General features: G+C 38.6%; 1 protein-coding gene across 1 annotated transcript in view; it reads right to left on the bottom strand.

Moving 5' to 3' along the window:
* The window catches only part of myom2b (myomesin 2b), a 61,381-nt gene extending 43,220 nt beyond the window's left edge, over positions 1-18,161 (bottom strand). Inside the window, exons 1-11 of the mRNA XM_061880277.1 lie at positions 18,037-18,161; positions 15,834-15,937; positions 8,420-8,477; positions 8,145-8,299; positions 7,964-8,050; positions 6,949-7,037; positions 6,818-6,865; positions 6,564-6,728; positions 6,052-6,213; positions 1,860-2,001; positions 108-307 (exon numbers count right to left, since the gene is read on the bottom strand). Of these exons, the coding sequence (XP_061736261.1) occupies positions 108-307; positions 1,860-2,001; positions 6,052-6,213; positions 6,564-6,728; positions 6,818-6,865; positions 6,949-7,037; positions 7,964-8,050; positions 8,145-8,299; positions 8,420-8,477; positions 15,834-15,916 (1,189 nt within the window). The 5' untranslated portion in view covers positions 15,917-15,937; positions 18,037-18,161. The remainder of the gene's footprint in view (positions 1-107; positions 308-1,859; positions 2,002-6,051; positions 6,214-6,563; positions 6,729-6,817; positions 6,866-6,948; positions 7,038-7,963; positions 8,051-8,144; positions 8,300-8,419; positions 8,478-15,833; positions 15,938-18,036) is intronic.
* Between the last annotated feature and the right edge of the window lie 7,501 nt (positions 18,162-25,662).

Consider the following 25,662-nt stretch of genomic DNA (forward strand, 5'->3'; position numbering starts at 1 on the left):
AACAGGCTGTTATTCTTTGTATCTTACTATTAAAAAATTGTATAATTTATTAAATTCCTGACTTGTCATTAAAAACATAAATGATTGACATCAGACGTGCAACCCACTATGCAGTCTTTCAAACTCGGTCGGGTCCAATGCAGCGATGGGCTCTGACATGCGGGATGGTTTGCTGACTCCGCGGGAGTTGACTGCTCTGACCCTGAAGTAGTAGGAGTGTCCCTCAAACAGGCCGGACACGGGGTATTTACAGATCTTAATGGGTTGATCGTTGCACTGAGTCCAGTTTTCTGTTCCAACCTCACATCTGCAAAGGTAAGTGAGAAAAAGGCATTAATAATATTGATATAAGGGAATGACATACTGTAGATGAGATACTGTAGTGAGGTACCATCTTCATATTAAGTACATTGAAAAGAGAAAAGAAAATGGTTGCGTTTTTACTATTAAAAATGAAAGACAATTAGGTCTAATGCAGGGGTCACCAACCTTTTTGAAACCAAGAGCTACTTCTTGGGTACTGATTAATGCGAAGGGCTACCAGTTTGATACACACTTAAAAAATTGCCAGAAATAGCCAATATGCTCAATCTACCTTTAATAAATAAATCCATATATATATATATATATATATATATATATATATATATATATAAATGGGTATTTCTGTCTGTCATTCCGTTTTACATTTTTTTTTCCTTTTACGGAAGGTTTTTTGTAGAGAATAAATGATGAAAAAAACACTTAATTGAACGGTTTAAAAGAGGAGAAAACAGGAAAAAAATGAAAATTAAATTTTGAAACATAGTTTATCTTCAATTTCAACTCTTTAAAATTCAAAATTCAACCAAAAAAAAAGAAGAGAAAAACTAGCTGATTTGAATCTTTTTGAAAAAAATAAAAAAAATAATTATGGAACATTATTAGTTATTATTCCTGATTAAGATTAATTTTAGAATTTTGATGACATGTTTTAAATAGGTTAAAATCCAATCTGCATTCTGTGTTGGCCCTGCGATGAGGTGGCGACTTGTCCAGGGTGTACCCTGCCTTCCGCCCGATTGTAGCTGAGATAGGCACCAGCGCCCCCCGCGACCCCAAAAGGGAATAAGCGGTAGAAAATGGATGGATGGATGGATATAACAAACTGGACCAAGCTATATTACTAACAAAGACAAATCATTATTTCTTCTACATTTTACTGAACAAAAATTTTAAAAGAAGTTCAGAAGACTTTGAAATAAGATTTAAATTTTATTCTAAAGATTTTCTAGATTTGCCAGAATATTTTTTTTGAATTTTAATCATAAAAAGTTGGAAGAAATATTCCACAAATATTCTTCGTCGAAAAAACAGAAACTAAAATGAATAATTTAATCAAAATGTACTTATTATTCTTTACAATAAAAATATATATAATTTAATTGAACATTGATTTTAGTTTTTAGGAAAGAAGAGGAAGGAATTTAAAAGGTAAAAATGTATATGTGTTTAAAAATCCTAAAATCATTTTTAAGGTTGTATTTTTACACTAAAATTGTCTTTCTGAAAGTTATAAGAAGCAAAGTAAAATAATATATGAATTTATTTAAACAAGTGAAGACCAAGTCTTTGAAATATTTTTTTGGATTTTCAAATTCTATTTGAGTTTTGTCTCTCTTAAAATCAAAAATGAATACAATCTAAAAAATAGAGGCAACTCACTGGTAAGTGCTGTTATTTGAGCTATTTTTAGAACAGGCCAGCAGGCTACTCATCTGGTCCTTACAGGCTACCTGGTGCCCGCGGGCACCGCATTGGTGACCCCTGGTCTAATGCATCAATGTATTTGCTTTACGGTACTTATTTGTAACTCTTACTTGTCTACAAAGTATCCCAAAATTGGACCCTCTGTGGTGGTATTAGGGGGCTTCCATGACACAATGACGTAGTCCCTGTTGGCGTCGTGGATCTTCATGTCCATTGGTGCACCGGGCGCACCAACGACTGGGGGAGGACTGTCTATACAGGATGTGACAAGGTAACACTGCTTTGGTTGTTGTATGTAGGCAAACCATATCTAATCAATAAAGTGCACTGAAAAATGTATTGTAAGTCAGCACTCTCAAGTTCTCCAACAACGTACTTCTCCATGCATGTCTTTATAGTAACTAAGGACCTGATCGACCAAGATCCCAAAGAAGTGCTAAAAAGCATGTACAAACTTTAAAATTGCTTGTACTATTAGTGGCGGTGGTTTGCTGGTGATCTACTAAGATTGCATGTACAACTGACAACAAGTACACAAGTGGTGCTATTTAAATGAGAATATTGCGTGTGCGACCGGCTGTCATCATGGAAACACTCGTTTTACCCCACACTTGCTTCAAATGTTTCAACTGTGCTGTTTCGTTATGTTGTTCAACATGAAGCACACAATTATAATCTGGGTCAACTTTTCTGGACTGTATTGAAATGCAGAATCTTATTCAGCACGTTAATGATGCAGTCTGGTAGGTGCCGCAGTGCTGTGACAATTATGCATCTGGGTCACTCCAGACGTACCGGCTTAAAAGAAAATGCATATGGCAAAAAGTTGTTTATACTGTATGGAAACACCTAACACAATTTACCTAACACAGTTATGAAATTATACAATGCCATTGCTGAATAAACGATACATATAATATTTTTATTAATGACAGTTTTTGACATGCACACAGAGAGGATTTTCTCTCCATCGTCCAGCCCCCCTTCCCCTCTTAACTTTTTTGTAGCGTCTTTTTGCAATTGATCAAGTGACCTCTCAACGAAATTGACGAGATCTAAGAGGAACATGCCTGTCCCGACGGAATGGTTGTTGCTGGACACACGATGGACTCTTGGAATAAGCGGAGTGACGCGTGCCTGGCGACCCTTGCAGTCGAGGATGTTGAATATATGTGCCTATTCGGAATCTTTATATCAGGACATCAGATGTACCCCACCCACACATGCCACGCTTTTCACGGAAAACAAAGCAGCGCCCAAAGTGGCTGGCAGCTTTTGGCCGGATGCCCACCCCCACTGCCCTCGTTGCAAGTCTCAAGTTTAGTTTGGGACTTACTTTTTTCTCCCCCTCGCCCCCTCATGTTTACTATTTTACTACCTGCCGCACAGATATCAACTCGATCAGTGTTCTCTTTTTTTCCACTTTGTAACTGTATATCTGTTCTTGGCAATATTTGTACTGAAAATGTAAATGCAATGGCAATAAAGTTCCATCGAGCCATCTGTCCATCTCTGCAGTGCCATCCACTCCTTTCAAACAGCCATTTGTACGCAACTCTGTCAGTCTGCACGTTAACTTTAAAGTTTGGATTGTTGCCGATAGTTTACAATCCTTATGAGAAATAAGAAGACAAAAGTTTTTGGCGGGGTTTTTTTGTATTCTGAATTTGTAATTATTGGCCTGTTCTAGGTGGCTAACAATGCAGCTAATGGGAGCAAGACATTCTGTCTCTAAATCAATTTAAAAATGCATCAATGCAACAATATTTATTTTATATTCCGTTACCTGTATGGTAACCAAGCTGTAGCAACATTGTTATTGTAAAAGCGAACACTGAGTAACTGTATTTCTAGCGTACTAACCCATCTCCTAGCAAAGGCACGCTACAGTATTAGCCATAAGCTAGCTACGGTCATAGGTAAGCTAACTATTGTGTCAGCAGCTGAATGGCTTTTGAGTTTGTAATGCACAACACAGAACTATAGAACACCAATCTGTACTGACGAAAAACATGAACAGTCATATTACAGTATCTCTGAAGTATTAGCCCACATTTAATAGTTTCTTTGTACAAAGCTAGCTCGACAGTGTATGTAATGTAGTTGTAAAAACAAGCATGAAGTGCTGCATGATCAATAATAAAGTGGCTCACTCGATGAACAGTAGTTTGTGTCTGGTACATCTGGCCGGGGAGGTTTTGTTTGGGTTTATTTTGTTTAAGCACACCACTTTTGTCGCCATAGCTCCGCTCCAAACTCCACATATACCGTCAAGTCACGCCAACCTCATTTTCTCGGTTTCTGTCTGCTCTAAAGTTTTACTCCCTCCTAGTGCTGGCTTCTATAACCTCTGCATATTCAAAGTCGAAAAGATATAGTTAGGAATTCTCATTTGTCCAAAAATAGTCATCTTTGTTGTCTATTAAAGGGAAACATTATCACCAGACATATGTAAGCGTCAATATATACCTTGATGTTGCAGAAAAAAGACCATACATTTTTTTAACCGATTTCCGAACTCTAAATGGGTGAATTTTGGCGAATTAAACGCCTTTCTGTTTAGCCCCCTTGAAGCGATGATGTCAGTACGTGACGTTGCCTAGGTAAGAAAGCCGCCATTTTCATTTTCTCAAACACATTACAAACACCGGGTCTCAGCTCTGTTAGTTGCCGTTTTTTCGACTATTTTTTGGAACTTTGGAGACAGCATGCCTCGTCGGTGTGTTGTCGGAGGGTGTAACAACACTAACAGGGAGGGATTCACCGGCCCGAAGATGCGAAAGTGGAAAGTAATCTGCCGCCAGACCCCATCGAATGTGCCGGAGTGTCTGCACATTTTACCGGCGATGCTAACGCAGCTATTCGGCCATGCTATGGCTATGAAAAGCGTCAATAGCCATTCGCTCAATAGCTTCAGTTTCTTTTTCAATACTTTCATACTCCAACCATCCGTTTCAATACATGCGTAATCTGTTGAATCGCTTAAGACGCTGAAATCCGAGTCTGAAGCCGAGCTAATGTCACTATATCTTGCTGTGGTATTCGCCATTGTTTGTTGACATTGGCAGCACTGTATGACGTCACAGGAAAATGAACAGTGGCTTCGAGAGAGCGAAAATAAGGCACTTTAAAACTTTTTTTAGGGATATTCCGGGACCGGTAACATTTTGAAAAAAACTTCAAAAAATACAACAAGCCCCTGGGAACTGATTGTTATTGTTTGTAACCCTTTTGAAATTGTGATAATGTTCCCTTTTAACAAGTCTGTCATGATTAGAAAACCCACAAGTGTTTGTTTCCGTTAGTAGGATCCCACATTTGTTGCCGGAAGTCGTAAGTATGTTGCCATGGGAATAGAAATAAATGTGCTGTGGATATAAATACCGGTAATACATACATTTAACAAAATATGGTAAATATTGAGCATAAAACATATTGTACTGAAAATGTCTGTTACTACATTATATATAGATACTTGCAATGTCCATATAAAACGTTTATGGACGGTTTTGAAGTTGTTTTGATGGCTTTGAAGGTGACAATGGTCAATCCAATTGACCGCATCCTGCAAGCACGTATTATCATATTCAGAATCCTAAAAAAAAGCTATGTGTTCTTGTCTCTCATAATGATTGTGAACGATAGGAAACATTTCTCAAAATGTGCAGTTCCCCTTTAAACGTGCTAAGTAGACAAAAAAACAGCAGCCGCAAAACCATTTTAGGTTTTATATATCAGATTGCAAACTCTGCATTTTTATATCTGCATTTCCTCCTCCCAGTGTTGTAGGCATTCTAATAATCAGAATGTCCATCCATCCATCCATCATCTTCCGCTTATCCGAGGTCGGGTCGCGGGGGCAACAGCCTAAGCAGGGAAACCCAGACTTCCCTCTCCCCAGCCACTTCGTCTAGCTCTTCCCGGGGGATCCCGAGGCGTTCCCAGGCCAGCCGGGAGACATAGTCTTCCCAACGTGTCCTGGGTCTTCCCCGTGGCCTCCTACCGGTTGGACGTGCCCTAAACACCTCCCTAGGGAGGCGTTCGGGTGGCATCCTGACCAGATGCCCGAACCACCTCATCTGACTCCTCTCGATGTGAATGTAGAATGTGATGTAATCAGAATGTATTCTGCATAAATTAAATGAGCAAAATAGAGAGCGCAATCATCTTTGAATGAGCTTTGTGGATCATTTTTGCGTGAGCTATCATGTTTGCACGTGTTTTAAAATGCAGATATTTAGTAGATCAGGTCCTGAATGTCTTGCTAAGATTTTCATTTAGGATTAGTCCACCATTCCTCACCTGCAACAGAGACGAATGCACTATGTTCTGCAGTGCCTCCTTTTGTGACCATGCGTAGTGTGTACAAGCCCTCGTCATCTTTGTAGAGGATAGGAAGACTCAAGGTACTGACTCCTCTACCTGTTTCAATCTTCACCCATTTAGAATCAAACAAACGAGTGTCTGGACAGGGAGAAAGTGAAGTGAAGTGAATTATATTTATATAGCGCTTTTTCTCTAGTTACTCAAAGCGCTTTACATAGTGAAACCCAATATCTAAGTTACGTTTAAACCAGTGTGGGTGGCACTGGGAGCAGGTGGGTAAAGTGTCTTGCCCAAGGACACAACGGCAGTGACTTGGATGGCAGAAGCGGGGATCGAACCTGCAACCCTCAAGTCGCTGGCACGGCCGCTCTACCAACCGAGCTATACCGCCAAAAGAACGATGCAATCACATTGTATTGCTCTACAAAGACAATATTTCATTCTTATACAAAAAAAATAATGAAACACCATAAGTGGTAGCCCATTACCATCTCTGTACCACTGTGCCTCAGGTTGCAGGTTGGCCAGGTTGGGTTCCAGGTTCATTGTTGCAGTCAGAGTGGCGGACTCTCCCTCAGAGGCAAACACAGGGCCAAACTTCTCCTCAAAGGTAATGTTGATTTTAGTGTAATGGATTTTAGGAAGCATGGCAGCTGTAAAAGACAGGTACATAAAAAAAAATGGTTATCAAAAAGACAAGTCAGCTTGTGACCACTGACCAGTATTTGAAATTCGGTTGTACCATTGTAAGGTACCCATCCATATGGACAAAACTCCTCATGTTTGTATCCTATAAGAATTAAAACAAATAAAATAAATAACAGAATTGACCTATTTCAGCCAAGTATTGTAAAACAAGTAATGTGAACTTACTCTTCACAATAACAGAGGCCTGACTGGAGGCTTGTCCATGCATATTACCAGCCACAACTGTGTACTGAGCTGTATCATCAGTAGTACATCTGCACAAAAAAAAAAAACAAGTGAAACCAACACTCAAATTGCAAAAGAGAACATCACATTGCACACTCAGTATATGTTTGCCAACAAACCCATAGAAATCAGAGAATCCAAATGGGGATACCAAAGTGGTACAAAAGGTACAGTAACTGCCTTTTTTGTACGCTATCTTGTATCAAACACCGGCATCAAAATTCTAACAAGCGTCTTAAACGCTTGAATAAACACGTGGGGCAGGGTCCTTGGGAATAGTAATTTTTGCCATTCTCCCATATATTATGGTTGAAACGTTCAGTATGCCCAACAAAATCATGTGATTCCTACATGTTTTAAAGTAGTTTAATTTTATATGAGTTATAGCACAAACATAGTTGGTCGATAAGATGATTGGATGCAAGGAGAGAGAGAGAGAGAGGCAGAGAGAGAGAGAGTGAGAGACAGAGAAATACGGCTGAAGGAATCTGGAATCTTGGGGTATCACATAACACTGAGGTCAGCATTTGAACAGCTGTGCTTCCCAAGAAATGAGGGAGGACATGCACGGCACTTACTTTGCAGTCCTGATGTAATCATCAAAAAGTCATCAAATAGTCAATCAATAAAATATTTAAATTAAATCTGAAAACACTGATGTAAATTTAGGTATGTAAGTAGATAAGTAGTGAGCCACCGACTCAGTAAAGATACAACAGCCCTACTGACATCCCATTCACCCAAACAAAGGTGTTTGATTGGGTTCAGGTCAGGGCTCTCAAGTTTAGTTTACACCAAACGAATCCAAGTAGGCCTTTATGGACCTTGCTTTGTGCACTGGGTACAGAATAGGGTCAGCATTGAAATGGATGGGTTTTATAAATTGGGGATGGATTGACGCCAATAGTTTTCAGTAAACCTAATATTTTCATTACACGTTCTGTGTTCAGTGCACCTTTGAATCTCCAGGGAGTGGACACCACCGTTTGCTTGAACCATATACTTCCCAGAAGACATGTCCAGGATCACATCGTCTTTATACCTGAATTACAGTAAGAAGTAGAGTACAGTGGCACGCTACCACTGAGGCAAGATGTTATCATAGCATTATGATGTAACCGTTTATAGTTACTCACCATTTCACAATAGGCAGAGGGTAGCCTTCCACAGTGCAAAAGAGATTGATTGGAGTGTTTTCAAACACGGTGTGAGACCTGAGTCTGACCAGGAAAATTGGTCCCCTGATCGTTGGCTCCTCCCGCACGTATTTGCGCGGCATCTTCATATTTAGCTAGATGGGAAATCAAACATACACGTACAACATAAGTAAAGTTAACACACTTCTTAGTTGGCGGAATTTTTAAATGTGTTTATTTCTTCAAATCAGTTAAAAGTTTGGATTGATTCTTACCACTTCCTGGATGTGGGCTCGTGTTTTAAATTCATATCTGTCCAACACCTCCTCAGAACTAAACAGTAGATAGAACGTAAGTCAGTTCAAAAACAGATTTATCATTTGCCTCACAATACTTGACGACTTCCCATCTTTAATTTCTAAGGTATTTTACTTCAGGGACTAAAATCAATATAAGTTAAAATAATTTTGAAAAAAAATATTCCAAAGTCAACTGATGCTCATAAAGATATGTTTTTAAATACAATTATCTTAAATGAATGCTGTTTTGCTTATTCTGAAGGAAGCACTAAGGGCATTCAAAATCGGTTTTAAAGTTCCAAACAATTTAATGCGGAATTAGAATTTTTAAATGACATTTCCTGGATTAATAATTTATTTTGTATCCGATTAAATATAATACATCTCAAATAAAACACCTTGAAATATGTTTGTATTATCCTGCTATTGCAAAGGGCAGACTACAAACCCCGTTTCCATATGAGTTGGGAAATTGTGTTAGATGTAAATATAAACTACTATGCAAAGTGAAAGCCATTCATCAACAACATCCAGAAACGCCGCCGAATGACTGATGCAAAGTGGAAAAGTGTTCTGTGGTCTGACGAGTCCACATTTCAAATTGTTTTTGGAAATATTTGACATCGTGTCATCCAGACCAAAAGGGAAGCGAACCATTTGGGCCCGAGATCATCTAAGATGGACTGATGCAAAGTGGAAAAGTGTTCTGTGGTCTGACGAGTCCACATTTCAAATTGTTTTCGGAAATATTCGACATCGTGTCATCCGGACCAAAAAGGAAGCGAACCATCCAGACTGTTATCGACACAAAGTTAAAAAGCCAGCATCTGTGATGGTATGGGGGTGCATTAGTGCCCAACGCATGGGTAACTTACACATCTGTGAAGGCACCATTAATGCTTAAAGGTACATACAGGTTTTGGAACAACATATGCTGGCATCCAAGCGCCATCTTTTTCATGGATGCCCCTGCTTATTTCAGTAAGACAATGCCAAGCCACATTCAGCATGTGTTACAACAGCATGGCTTCGTAAAAAAAAGAGTGCGGGTACTTTCCTGGCCCGCCTGCAGTCAAGACCTGTCTCCCATCAAAAATGTGTGGCGCATTATGAAGCGTAAAATACGACAGCGGAGACCCCGGACTGTTGAACGACCGAAGCTCTACATAAAACAACAATGGGAAAGAATTGCACTTTCAAAGCTTCAACAATTAGTTTCCTCAGTTCCCAAACGTTTATTGAGTGTTGTTAAAAGAAAAGGTGATGTAACACAGTGGTGAACATGCCCTTTCCCAACTACTTTGGCACGTGTTGCAGCCATGAAATTCCAAGTTAATTATTATTTGCCCCAAAAAAATAAAGGATTATGAGTTTGGACATCAAATATCTTGTCTTTGTAGTGCATTCACTTGAATATGGGTTGAAAATGATTTGCAAATCCTTGTATTCCGTTTATATTTACATCTAACACAATTTCCCAACTCATATAGAAACAGGGTTTGTAATTGAGCGTTAGTAAAATATGTAACACTGTTTAGTTGTTCTTTTACTTTTAGAAAATGTTGCATTAGAAGAGTTTCTTACAATATTTAGCTAAACCTTTTTGGGACACAGGTTGTGGCGATTAATCGACACGTTTGTAAACCTTGAAAATCAACCTAGACCAGGAGTTGGCGAGAAGGACACTTAAAACGCTTGTATGCGGCCTTTTTTTTTTTTTTTACTATCTAATTGGAAAGATATGAGCGTCGCATCAGTCGACCTCCCCCTGAGAGCGGACATTTTACAGTAAGTGATTGTTATATTATGTTCGTAATTAGTTTGCCTTGTTTAGCACTTAGCTATGGTGTTATATGATGCTTATGTTTCACTAAAGCTGGATCCTTTTAACACACAGCTTCTAAAACTTGGAGCTCATCCTCCCTATATTCAGGCTAAAAAATATAGTGATTTGATCATTATATGTCCCAAAGTCGTCTTTGTTGGTTCCCATGAAGTCTGCCATGATTAGAAGTAGTTTGTTGTTGAAAAGAAAAGTAAAAGCTGTGATGCGTCTGTAAAATTAATACACCGCTGTATGCCTAAAATGACCTATATATTACTTGGTATCATGAATGTGCGCTTTGGGTACCATTCCAGGTATAATAAAGCGCTATATAAATACAGACCATTTACCATTGATATAAAAGTTGATGGAGGCTTTCAGATGTTGTTTAGGACAACTCCATTGGCTCAATTTATTTATGAGTTAGAATGCATTAAAAAAGAAAAACATACAGTAGAAAAGGGACACATGCTGGGTGGATATTGTGTGAAAGGATGAAGGGGGTTAATCATTTGGCAAAGCAGTCTGCTAAAAACGATGAAAAGTGGCACTCCACATAGCAACTGACGCTGTGGTCAAAGTTGTAATTGCCACAAAACACATTTTAAGATATTCAACAATCTACTGTCATCTGTTGGATTAAGTGGATAGTGCAACCCAAATGTGTCGCCTTTCATGTGTCAGGTAAACCGTGACCAATGGGGCCATATGAATCTCCTTCTCACTATATGTGTGCTTGTGCTGAATTTTAGGCACAAAAGTGCAGTAACCCCTTTAAAATGAAGTGACCCCATCTTTCAACTCTTGCTAACACCTCAAAATAGGAGAAAAAGGAAAGTGAACATGGCCAATACTAAGGATGTAGGACTCTTTCAAAGACCCTTCCCAGGATGAACATGTTCATGTGCAATAATTTATCAACAATGGCGTAACTCGCGTAAAAAAAAACAAAAAAAAACAAACAATGGCGTAACTCCAACTCCCTCTACAACAGACCTGGGCAAATTAAGGCCCCGGGGCCACATGCTGCCCATTGAGGTTTTCAATCTGCCCCGCCGGACATTCCCAAATAATTTTTTTAGATCTTTAAGATGGAAAGTGTAGCTGCCATTTTGATGTGCAGTGATGTTTTCAAATGACCGTAAGTCTTGAACTATACAAGTATTCCAATGCTTGGAATCTGCGCTTATGGATGATTAACTAGTTACTATGGTAATCTAATTAGATGCTATGGTCATGTAATTAGTTACTATGGTCATCTATATCACAGCACCTCAGACGAGGCACCAAGCAGTGTGGGCGGTAAGCGTTTCCACAAACGCGGAAGGACATTTTCAGAACAAAGTTCTAAAGCTTAGTGATATATAGCAGTGGTTCTCAACCTTTTTTCAGTGATGTACCCCCTGTGAACATGTTTTTCATTCAAGTACCCCCTAATCAGAGCAAAGCATTTTTGTTTGAAAAAAAGAGATAAAGAAGTAAAATACAGCACTATGTCATCAGTTTCTGATTTATTAAATTGTATAACAGTGCAAAATATTGCTCATTTGTAGTGGTCTTTCTTGAACTATTTGGAAAAAAGATATAAAAATAACTAAAAACTTGTTTAAAAATAAACAAGTGATTCAATTATAAATAAATATTTCTACACATAGAAGTATAATCATCAACTTAAAGTGCCCTCTTTGGGGATTGTAATAAAGATCCATCTGGATTCATGAACTTAATTCTAAACATTTCTTCACAAAAAAAGAAATCTTTAACATCAATATTTATGGAACATGTCCACACAGAAAAAAAGAGCTGTCAACACTGAATATTGCATTGTTGTATTTTTTTCCCACAGTTTATGAACTTACAGTCATATTTTGTTGAAGTATTATTTAATAAATATATTTATAAAGGACTTTTGAATTGTTGCTAATTTTAAAATATTTAAAAAATATATATTTTTACGCGTACCCCCATTTATAATATTTTGAAAAAATATATATTTTTACGCGTACCCCCATTTGAGAACCACTGATATATAGAATAGAATATAATAGAATAAAGGCCTGCTCTACAAGGTAGGAAAACAGGAAAATACTTACTGTAAGTTGTGATTGCACTTTGCTTTAAAGTGTACATCATACTCGAGCATTTAGTGCACACAGAGAATGTATCAATTAGTCTGCATAATTCAGAACAAAAAAAAACAGCTAATTGGGAGAAATTGTTTATAATAAACAACTATATATTGTCACATGACGGACTGAGGTGGGCTAAACATAACTTTGTTGTTTACTTGCTGACTTTTTCTTTGCTGAATGTCGTCGCTATGTCTTAAGTAACAATGACAGGGAGCTAAACTCCAGAGTGTTTCCAACAGAGACAAAAACGGGAAACTTTGTTTGTCTTATGAGGTGTCTAGACTGTTGTTATGCCCTTCAGCAGAAGTCATTCCGCTGCCGATGCCACTACTTAAATATAGAAGAGAGCGCCACAGTCTTGGGAATTGGGATGATCTTGAAAGCTGGCTGGCTCTGATGGCAATCAAAGATGTTGCCATGGGGAATTAGCAATAGGGATGACACATAGGAAGCCAGTGATGTTGCACATTGACATAGGTACTAAGACACTGAGTCTGAGTTATTGTAAAAATTAAAGACAATACAGTAAATGACAGGCTGGGAAAATGGTTAAGCATTGCCAGTAGTGTGCATGGATAGCTTCTAATTGACAAAACAAAAGCATTTTGTGTCATCGTATATAAACTATGTTGTGTTTTTTGTTAGCCAACACGTAAGCAGATGTTTCTGAAAACTTTTTGTGGTGGTTGGAAACCAATTACATTTTTGTGCACATGTAGCTCTCCAGGGTGACCACGATAAACAGAATCCACAAATCTAATAATTAAATCTGTTGATTTTAATTACCGTATTTTTCGGAGTAAAAGTCGCTCCGGGGTATAAGTTGCACCTGCTGAAAATGCATAATAAAGAAGGGAAAAAACATATATAAGACGCACTGGAGTATAAGTCGCATTTTTGGGGGAAATTTATTTGATAAAACCCAACACCAAGAATAGACATTTGAAAGGCAATTTAAAATAAATAAAGAATAGTGAACAACAGGCTGAATAGGTGTACATTATATGACGCATAAATAACCAACTGAGAAGGTGCCTGGTATGTTAACGTAACATATTATGGTAAGAGTCATTCAAATAACTATAACATATAGAACATGCTATACGTTTACCAAACAATCTGTCACTCCTAATCGCTAAATCCCATGAAATCTTATACGTCTAGTCTCTTACGTGAATGAGCGAAATAATATTTTTTGATATTTTACGGTAATGTGTTAATAATTTCACACATAAGTCGCTCCTGAGTATAAGTCGCACCCCTGGCCAAACTATGAAAAAAACTGCGACTTATATTCCGAAAAATACGGTATTCTTATTTTCTTGTTCAGGGTGTACAAGTTAACCTTGTACATAAAATATTGGAAAGCGTAGTCTTCCCCAACATGTCTTGGTCAACGAAGGAAAATACATTTTATTTCTCCAACTAATCATACACTTTGCAGGGTTATTCGACAAGCAGCTAAGGGGCCAAAACCGGCACAAGAATGACACCAGACCAGGCCTTGTTTCAAATTTTGGGAGACGCACATGTTTGCAGCAAACTCTTAAAAAGTGCTCTTGATATAGAGGAACTTAGACTATTGTAAACAAATTGGTAGATCCTTGTATTGACATTTTAATTTTGCTACCAAACATAAAACCATGGAGTCCAAACTTGCGATTAACATAACTGAGGCATTTCTCGAGGCCCCCCTTTAAGTCCTTTCCTCTTTGGCAGTTTTTTTTTTTTCCACAATGTGATTTATGTAACTAAGGTGTTGCTGTAGCTTGTTTACTTCAGATGCAGTCAATAGTCATTTCTTCAACTGCTTTAGTTATTCTAGTAGTGTTCCTCATGATTCTAATTTAACTTGGATTTTGGCAGTAGATTCTTAAAAACACTTCTGTGCTGTTATAGAGATGATCTTTGACTAGCTTTTTGCAGAAGGTACTTTAAAGCAGCTGAGCACTCCTGTAACTCTGACAAATTAAATACACCTGCATAACATTTTTACAAGTTATACAAAATAAAAATAGTAGAGAAGGGTAAAGTCTAGTACCCCTTGGTCCTTAGCTTTCTAGAAATGTGGCCCCCGAAACAATTTAGTTGAATATCCCTGATGCATTGCAAGCCAATTTTCCCATGTGGAATTTTTGACTTGGTTCAGAAATTCAGATGGTATGGGACTCTGCAAAATTTTTATTCTAAAACCCTAAAGAACATTTTTTTAGAGTAATCAATACGTTTGCAAGATGTATTAAAGTTTGCCTCAAACGCTGAATATTTGGAGCATATTTATGAAAAAACATGACTTTTATATTAAGCGAACAAGATAACTGAAATTTGGAGGAATAGTCATACACAGACTAGAGTTAAAGGTCAGCAAATGTGTTAATATTTTTATGGGCTGTGTTTTTGGGTCATCCTGTAGTATTTATTTTACAAACATTGCAATATAATCTGTTTCCCCATCAATGTTCCTTAATGTGCCAGTAAATAGTGCCAGTAAATAGTGTCAGTGAATATGTAAAATATGCTACTTTCTGTCTTGAAAGTGGTCTTTGACATTTTGGTGTTGTCTATTGTATGTGTCAATAAGAGTTGTTATTCATATTGTTTGCAACTAGAAGGTACCTTACAAAAATAATTCAATACATTTTCCCGTTAACCAGTAAGGACAGATCATAACTTTCACATGAACTTGAAGGAAATTAATTAGACATAAGAACACCAGCTCTATGTGAGGCATACAACAATGTTAGTACTGTCATGCTGCGTATTTGCAACAACTTTAAAAAGAAACAAAAAAAACTGACAAAAAATATTCTTTTTTTAAGAGGTAAGTGAATACCACAGCATATCACCAACAATAGATTAAAAAAAAACAGTTGCAGGCAGAGAATTAATGTTGCAGAAAACGTCACCCGCATTTATTCTGTGAAACTACATGGCTGTAGATGGGCAGCCGTGAGCTCAGTCAGCTCAGAACCGCACTTGATCTCACTTTCTTCTTAATGCAAACTGTCAGAATAGAGTAGACACAACCCTTCTCTCCAAAAAGCAGGGAGTTTTTTTTAACTGGGTTACGCTCTGGTGTTTTGACTGCTGTCTTAACAGAAGGCAGTATCCTAATGTGGCCTCGTGTTGCTTGTCACAAGCAATAACATCCAATTTAAGACTTTATTTAATCTTAGTCGGGAAAATACTTGGAAACACAGTTAGAATGAGTTCATCTGTTTTTTAGATTGGGCTAAAATTGTCAGTAAATGTGAACTGCAAGGACTTGCAGTGCAGTAAGGCTGCATTTTCAGGTTTACATTAACAACAGTGTTTTCAGGTTAATAGTTTACAACCAAGCTGACTATTGTTAAAACACTGTTATTAGTAATAACACCAGCATCAACATTAGAATCATTAACACACTATGTTAGTATCAACTCTAATCCAGTACCTGCTGTACTCTTTGACCACATATTGGCTCTGTTTATGGTGGTACTTATGGTTGTAATTCCTTCCTTTGGACCAACAGAACATGGTGACACTGCAGATACTGACCTGTTGGACCAGCAACACACACATACATGATTACAACAGACAACGGACCATTACCTGTGATAATCCATACCACATCTAAACATTACAATGGGGAATTGTGGAAGAGAAGAGACTACTGTGTAGGTATACCTAAAAAGAGACCATTGTTGAGTTACAACTGTCAACAACATGGAATTTTCCTCACACATATAGACACATGGAGACATGACGTTCCCGTTGACACCCTTTGCTACGACAAGGTGACACTAGATGCACGTGTTCACACAAATAAACAAAGACAGGGTTGCGATTTTCTATTAATATCTTTTTGCGTGTTTCTTTTTTTCAAAACTAAATTCAGTACTAGAAGTTGCAGTGCTATGACACTCACTTAAAGGGGAACTGCATTATTTATGTATTTGTTTGCCCATCATCCACAATCCTTTCGTGAGATAAGAACACTTCTTTATGTTTTCTGTGCATACTCAATAGTGAAAAACTATATGCAGCGCAGGTTTTAGAAATATGATCGATTCTGCCTACAATGCCTCCTAAAACCCTCTAAAACTATCCAGAAACCTCCAAAACAGTTTGATATATATGCTGTTAGTATGCATATAATGTAGTAACAGGGACATTCATGATAACATGTAACATTTACTGTATTTTGGTCATTTTAAACATTACCAAAACTTCTTTCTTGGGCGTATAAATTTCACAAAGCACTTTCACAAACATTGTTGGTATGCACTAAAAGTTTCAATTAAGAACATAAAACAGTGACTTAATGTCTGTTGTCACTGGAATGCCGACTGGCGGGATGGTTGTATCTTTCAGTTATTGTGCTCGCCTCAAGGTGGTAGATTCAGACTAATACTCTTTCCTCAGATAAATGAAATGGCGCCACAAAATTCTACTATGAAATTGAGATGCATGATTTATTATTTTGCATTAACTTTTACAAAGGCAATGCAAAAGCAGCTCAAGATCCTTTTTCTTCTTTATTTTAAGGCGGGTCTCAGTCAATGTTGCTGTTAGCTCCTACAATAACAATCTTGCTAAAGCTTGGTTAATATGCAGGTCGCGACATGTAAATGGAGCATTTCTTTTTTGGAGAGCTTGATGCAAAGTACAATAATCCCATTTCCTGCAATGTTAGCTGCCTCATACTGGCAGGGTTTTTTTTTTTTTTTTTACTATTTAGGATGCACGCATAAGGGAAATACATGTGGTTTCTTGTCTCACATAGGGATTGCAGATGATGGGCAGAAAATAAAGAAGTGCAGTTCCCCTTTAACAATTATGGACTTTGGATGTCAATATGTTCTCTTAATCAAAAGAAAATTGAATAACGTGGGCTATATTAAAATACATAATCAACACTAGTGAACAACTAAGAAACATTACAAACCAAAATCCACACAGTGTCTGTAAACAACCCTGTCTCTGAAACAGATGGTCCTAATCTCACACCTCTGAAGCGTTCACCCGGGCTTGCAGACCCAATATGTGTTTAAGTAAGCATCTAGCACCCCAAAACTGTCAATCAGGTAAACAGCACCATAACCTCAAAATCATATCTATACAATACCCTCCAATAGTTAAATTTTTTTCTGAGAATCGAAAAAAAATTAAGATGAAAGCTTCACCTGCTCATCATAAATAAAATATAGAAAACAAACAGATAAACTACAGGTACTTTCGTAAAAATAATCTGAACGGTAGATTATGTTCTCGCCCTGTCAGTAATTCAACTGAGCAAGGCCAACACTGTAAGAGCACAAACGTCAGAAGACACCTGAGCCATTCACGCAGTAACAGTAGACCTCACTAAACCAGCTATAACTGTACAAACCTGTAAAATTCCTACCCTGTATAAAACATTACATATGCAATTAACACAGTGACATGAAGGTTAAATGGCATTTCATTATCTTTAACTTTGCTATGGAATGTCGCCTCCCAGACACACATCCACAAATCATACATTGCTCTTATACTATTATCCAACAAACACTCATGTGTACATTTATTTCAACACCCATTGATCTAATCCAAATATGCGGAAAACTTGTGAGAAAAAGGATTATTATCAAAGTTTTGACAAAGCTTTCGCTCACCCCTTGAGATTTCCTTTGCAGCGACTTCAGTTGTCAGCCCAAATCCACAGGGGGAGTCAGCCTAAACCAAGGAGCAGGCCAACAAAACCACCAATGTCTCCAACTGACCCCCACCTGCCGCTCCCTGAGGCCTTAAAAGGAGACGGAGGTGCCTATATATAACTAAGATCCTTCAAGACTCAAGGGTGCTATAACCAGTCAAATATTGTATTTGATCAACACAGTTCGACCAATACCAAAGGTTTCCAATCTTTGTTGCTTTCATAATATATGTTTTTGGTAGAGAAGAAAGGAATGCATTTTCCAATACCAAAAGTTTCCAATCTTTGCTGCTTTCATAATATATATTTTTGGTAGAAAGACTACAAAACGTTTGTACAGAAAATATTTAAAAACAAAGTTTTTGCATTACTATTAAATAATAATAACATTTTCATCACTTTCTCTGTACATTGTGCCTTTTTCCTGTATTGTAGCTGTTTTTTGTTTAGTTTATTACGACAATGCGCCGCTAATCAATAAAAATGAGCTACAGGATGCAAATGCCTCTCAGGCCACTATTTGGACACCCCTGCCAATGGGAGCCATTAGATCACGTCCTAATACATGGCATGTAACTCAAACACACGATGATAAGGATGAATGAAAGCTGGCGTTGTGACGGGTGGCGTGGAGGACTTTTAACTTTCAAGCTATGTTTTGCATCACATCACATCACAAAAAACTAAAATTCATTTAAATTTAAATTATGTGTGTATATATATATATATATATATATATATATAAATGCTACCGTTCAAAAGTTTGGGGTCACATTGAAATGTCCTTATTTTTTAAGGAAAACCACTGTACTTTTCAATGAAGATAACTTTAAACTAGTCTTAACTTTAAAGAAATACACTCTATACATTGCTAATGTGGTAAACGACTATTCTAGCTGCAAACGTCTGGTTTTTGGTGCAATATCTACATAGGTGTAAAGAGGCCCATTTCAGGCAACTATCACTCCAGTGTTCTAATGGTACAATGTGTTTGCTCATTGGCTAAGAAGGCTAATTGATGATTAGAAAACCCTTGTGCAATCATGTTCACACATCTGAAAACAGTTTAGCTCGTTACAGAAGCTACACAACTGCCCTTCCTTTGAGCAGATTGAGTTTCTGGAGCATCACATTTGTGGGGTCAATTAAACGCTCAAAATGGCCAGAAAAAGAGAACTTTCATCTGAAACTCGACAGTCTTGGAAATGACGGCTATTCCATGTGAGAAATTGCTAAAAAATTGAAATTTCCTACAACGGTGTGTACTACTCCCTTCAGAAGACAGCACTAACAGGCTCTAACCAGAGAAGAAAAAGAAGTGGGAGGCCACGTTGCACAACTGAGCAAGAAGATAAGTACATTAGAGTCTCTAGTTCGAGAAACAGACGCCTCACAGATCCCCAACTGGCATCTTCATTAACTAGTACCCGCAAAACACCAGTGTCAACATCTACAGTGAAGAGACAGCTGCGGATTTCTGGGCTACGAAGCAGAGTGGCAATGAAAAAGCCATATCTGAGACTGGCCAATAAAAGAACAAGATTAAGATGGGCAAAATAACACAGACATTGGACAGAGTTAGACTGGCAAAAAGTGTTGTGGACGGATGAATCCAGGTTTGAGATGTTTGGACCATAAAGAAGAATGTTTGTGAGACGCAGAACAACTGAAAAGATGCTGGAAGAATGCCTGACACCATCTGTTAAGCATGGTGGAGGTAATGTGATGGTCCGGGGTTGCTTTGGTGCTGGTTAGGTGGGAGATGTGTACAGTGTAAAAGGGATTCTGAATAAGGAAGGCTATCACTCCATTTTGCAACGCCATGCCATAGCCAGTGGACAGTGCTAGATTGGAGCCAATTTCATCCTACAAGAGGACAATGACCCAAAACACACCTCCAAATTGTGCAAGAACTATTTAGAGAAGAAGCAGGCAGCTGGTATTCTATCGGTAATGGAGTGGCCAGCGCAGTCACCAGATCTGAACCCCATCGAGCTGTGGTGGGAGCAGTTTGACCGTATGGTACGCAAAAAGTGCCCATCCAACCAATCCAACTTGTGGGAGCTGCTTCTAGAAGCGTGGGGTGCAATTTCTCCAGGTTACCTCAACAAATTAACAGCTAGAATGCCAAAGGTCTGCAATGCTGTAACTGCTGCAAATGGAGGATTCTTTGACGAAAGCAGAGTTTGATGTAAAAAAAATCTTATTTCAAATTCAAATCATTATTTCTAACCTTGTCAATGTCTTGACTCTATTTTCTATTCATTTCACAACGTTTGGTGGTGAATAAGTGTGACTTTTCATTAAACACTAAATTGTTTGGGTGACCTCAAACTTTTGAACGGTAATATATATATATATATATATATATATATATATATATATATATATATATATATGCACTGCAAAGAATAGCTGACAAAATATGAGATATAAAGACTATATTTTAGGGGAAAAAACACTAAAAGCTTGTGAAATGATCTGTCAATGCAGTGCAGCTAGTTAATATTTTTTTTTTTGTAAAACATCCTAAATTCAGAATTGTAAATGTATAAATTAGCAGGACGTTTAAGATAAAAATAAATATTTTCTTCTGAAAACAAACATTTTTCAACTTCCATCCATCCATTTTCTACCGCTTATTCCCTTTCAGGGTCGCGGGGGGCGCTGGCGCCTATCTCAGCTACAATCGGGCGGAAGGCGGGGTACACCCTGGACAGGTCGCCACCACATCGCAGGGCCAACACAGATAGACAGACAACATTCACACTCACATTCACACACTAGGGCCAATTTAGTGTTGCCAATCAACCTATCCCCAGGTGCATGTCTTTGGAAGTGGGAGGAAGCCGGAGTACCCAGAGGGAACCCACGCATTCACAGGGAGAACATGCAAAGTCCACACAGAAAGATCCCGAGCCTGGATTTGAACCCAGGACTGCAGGAACTTCGTATTGTGAGGCAGACGCACTAACCCCTCTTCCACCGTGAAGCCCATTTTTCAACTTGCAATTCTTTAATTAAGCATCTTCTGGTTGTCACAAACAACATCCATCTTCCACGGCTTGTCCCTTTCCGGGTTGCGGGGGGTGCTGGAGCCTATTCCAGCTGCATTCGGGCGGAAGGCGCGGTACACCCCGGACAAGTCACCACCTCATCACAGGGCCAACACAGATAGACAGACAACATTCACACTCACATTCACACACTAGGGCCAATTTAGTGTTGCCAATCAACCTATCCCCAAGTGCATGTCTTTGGAAGTGGGAGGAAGCCGGAGTGCCCCGAGGGAACCTACACAATCACGGGGAGAACATGCAAACTCCACACAGAAAGAGCCCGAGCCAGGGGATCGAACCCAGGACCTTCGGAAGCACATGCACCAACCCCTGTATATCCGTACTGCCTATGCTGCAAAATCCATCCATCCATTTTTACCGCTTATTCCCTTTTTGGGGTTGCGGCGGGCGCTGGCGCCTAGCTCAGCTACAATCGGACGGAAGGCGGGGTACACCCTGGACAAGTCGCCACCTCATGGCAGGGCCAACACAGATAGACAGACAACATTCACACTCACATTCACACACTAGGGCCAATTTAGTGTTGCCAATCAACCTATCCCCAGGTGCATGTCTTTGGAAGTGGGAGGAAGCCGGAGTACCCGGAGGGAACCCACGCATTCACAGGGAGAACATGCAAACTCCACACAGAAAGAGCCCGAGCCCGGGGGTCGAACCCAGGACCTTCTTATGCACATGCACCAACCCCTTAATCACCGTACTGCCTATGCTGCAAAATATTTAAACAAAATGTTCTAAGTGGGGAAAAGCCACTTAGTCTTTGAATAATATTTTTTTTCAATTTTTACATTTTTAAACTACAATAGACAAAATGTAATTATTCAAGCTAAAAGTAGTATGATTATGACCAAAAATAAGTAAATAGTTCTTAAAACTTGGGAAATTTCTATAATGCAGTGTATAATGTACACACAAAAAATATATGTATTTCTTTATTTTTCTGAAGCTGCTGACATGGCAGTACACCCGCCTCTAACTTTGAGAACCACTAATGTAGTCCTTTCTCACAAACAAATGCAAACATTGGACGGCGATGCTCGGTTGGTAGAGCGGCCGTGCCAGCAGCTTCTGCCATCCTAGTCACGTCTGTTGTGTCCTTGAGCAAGACACTTCACCCTTGCTCCAGATGGGTCGTGGTTAGGACCTTGCAAGGCAGCTACTGCCATCAGTGTGTGAATATGGAAATAGTGTCAAAGCACTTTGAGTACCTTGAAGGTAGAAAAGCATGTTAGAAGTATACCACATTTACATCTGATAATGGTGATGATATGCCAAAACAGATGATCTTATTGTTTGTTAATCTTACACGATCGTACCTAAGCATAACTTGACAAGATAAGGTCCCTACTTTAACACAGTAACATGTTAAAGATTGTACTATTACATAATTTTCTTGTAAAATAAATACATTTTATTTGTAAAATGACAAGATATACTTCATCCATCCATTTTCAACCGCTTGTCCCTTTCGGGGTCGCGGAGAGTGCTGGAGCCGATCTCAGCTGCATTTGGGGTACACCCTGGAGAAGTCGCCACCTCATCACAGGGCCAACACAGATAGAGAGAAAGCATTCACACTCACATTCACACACTAGGGCCAATTTAATGCTGCCAATCAGCCTATCCCCAGGTGCATGTCTTTTGTTGGTTTATTCCAGTGTTACACATTCCTCAGAATATCGCGACCCCGAAAGGAACAGGCGGTAGACTATGGATCGATTCATAATTATTTTTTTCCCCAGTGTGGTTCTTGTATATCTTTGAATAGAATAGAATAGAATAGAATAGAATAGAATAGAATAGAATGGACTTTTTTGTCATTATATTTGCATATAACGAGATTAAAGACTCCAACTTAAGGTGTGGTAGTGGGAACAAATATTGGGTGAAATAAATAACACAAGAGGTAATCAAGGAAAAAAAACTAACAATTGAAATAAACAGACTACTATCCGATAAAAATAACAGGCAATCATGTACAATATACAAAACACTATAGAAATACAAAATACTGTCCAATATACAGAACTAGACAAGAGTACCGAAGTAATAAATAACAATCAGTGTCGGACGTATTGCACTCAAAGGGTAGTATTGCACAGTAGGGTATTAGGGCATGATATTGTATAGGGGTGAATTATTATTATTATAAGTTAGAGTTCAACATGGTGACAGCTTTGGGAAAGAAGCTGTCTCTGAGCCTGTTTGTTCTGGCTCTGATGCACCTGTAGCGCCTGCCTGATGGTAGCAAGTCGAACAGGTGGAAGCCAGGGTGTGTGCTGTCCTTGGTAATGTCTTTTGCTCTGTTGAGGCAACGAGAGTTGTGTAAATCCTTCAGGGAGGGCAGGGGACAGCCGATGATTTTTTGTGCAGACTTTATGACCCTCTGAATCGCCTGTTTGTCTGCTTCAATGCAGCTGGCGTACCACACTGTTATGCAGTACGTCAGCAGGGTCTCGACAGCCGTGCGGAAGAAGGTCACCTTTAGCTGTCTCTCCAGTCTGCTCTTCCTCAGCACCCTCAGGAAGTGGAGTCTCCGCTGGGCCTACCGGATGATCGCAGTTGTATTTTGGGTCCAGGACAGGTCAGCAGATATGAGGGTGCCGAGGAACTTGAAAGAGTTGACTCTCTCCACCTCCTTTGTATTAAACATGCAGGACATTCAATTCAGATACTCTTAGGAGAATGTTAATGGCAGTATTTAATGATAATACAGTATACCAGTAATTCTAAAACTGTGGTACACTAGTTCCATCTAGTCTAGTATGCCAAAGAATTACTAGATTAAAGTACAGTGTTTTATTTTTGCATATTCAAACACAGTGTTACTGTTAAAACTCTGTGCAATGTTACAGTAGCCAAAAAATACTAAATATACTTATTCACTAAAATCTCTGATTTGTTATTAATGAATACTTAGGGCTACTATGCTACTATATTTTAATGGTGGTCATTATGGTGGTACTTGGAGAGTCAAGTGTTTCCTGAGGTGGTACTTGATGAAAAAATTTTGAGAACCATTGCAGACAGTTTAGACTTATTTTTGGATGTATTTTCCCAACATTTTACTCAAATTATTTACCTTAACTCTGTCCACCCTCTAAGTCTTAAGTCACTGAGTTGCAAATCCTGAACTTTGGCCAGGGTTTATTTATAAAACAAGCTACAGTTACAGTACAACTGGGCCTATTTCTGACTCAGTGAATACCCTGTGAAAAAAAGACGTTAAACACATACAGTATGAACTACGTATTAAACATGTTCCATTGCTTCTCATTGGAGTATTTTTCTGAAATCTAGGAATTGATAATAATACATGTCTTAAACACAAGTGACAAGAATTTATGGAAAATATGGGAAGTTATTTTGCAGCCTGAGCGTGGTCAAAAAGAGCCCCCTGTTGGCCAAATACGAGCAGTGTGACAACAAGGCTCAAATATATCCATCCCAACCATTTTCTACCGCTTGTCCCTTACGGGTGTTTGGTACATTATGTTAATAGCAGACAGTGAGAAATTGGTAAGCCTATAGTCTGTGCTTGCCAAGTGGCCATAATTTTCATTCAGTCCTTCATGACGTAGCGTGGTTGAATTATTCACTTTTTCTCCTCTCCCGACAAGCTTAATTCTTCACATTAGATTATAATGATTCATTAATTTAATAACAACCCCTTGGCTATATTCGTACAGTTAATCAAGCCTGTCCGATGAATGTGATTGTGTGAAACATCACTGCAGAGGCAAATGAAGATGTCATAAAAGTGCACTATATCGGATGAATGTAAGCCTTTTTCAAACAGAAAAAACAACTTTAATGAACAGTGCAAGTAAGTTAAATGTTGGACCTCATCCAGAAAGTGTCTTCACTTTATTTTATAATAGCACGGCTGATAGCATCTAGCATTGTGCTAAAATAACTTCTACTGGTGCCTTTCTGTGACAAATAGTGGTCTTCCTAACCAATTACTGTAAAATACAGACAGTAAAGTACTGCACTCATGGCCACTTTACCTGAACAATGAAAGTTAATACAAGTAAGTGCTAACTTAAAATGCAATGCCAGGCTGTGCGTTTCCCACCTAGGCCTTCAGTGATGTCCGACTTCAATGATTACCTCTCAAAATACCATCATTTATGTCACCAAATGACCATTGCTGGAGAAATACTATACAGAAACACATTTACACCCTACTGCGCATTGAAACACATCAAGAGTATACAACATTTTCTGGGGCATTTAAAAATGTGTTAAAACGCATCGGCAATTAAAACATAAACCCTAAATGTCTCTGCTTGGTGTATGCAACTTCCGGTCAATGAAGTCTGATTTAAAGCACACACTTCTCAAAGATATGTAACAACTGCCCTGACCACATGGTGGCGACAAATACACATAAAGTGGATTATATTTATGTACCACTTTTCTCTAGTGACTCAAAGCGCTTTTACATAGTGAGACCCAATATCTAAGTTACATTTAAACCAGTATGGGTGGCACTGGGAGCA

Source organism: Nerophis ophidion, linkage group LG02 (genome assembly GCF_033978795.1).
Source record: "Nerophis ophidion isolate RoL-2023_Sa linkage group LG02, RoL_Noph_v1.0, whole genome shotgun sequence".
Lineage (NCBI taxonomy): Eukaryota > Metazoa > Chordata > Actinopteri > Syngnathiformes > Syngnathidae > Nerophis > Nerophis ophidion.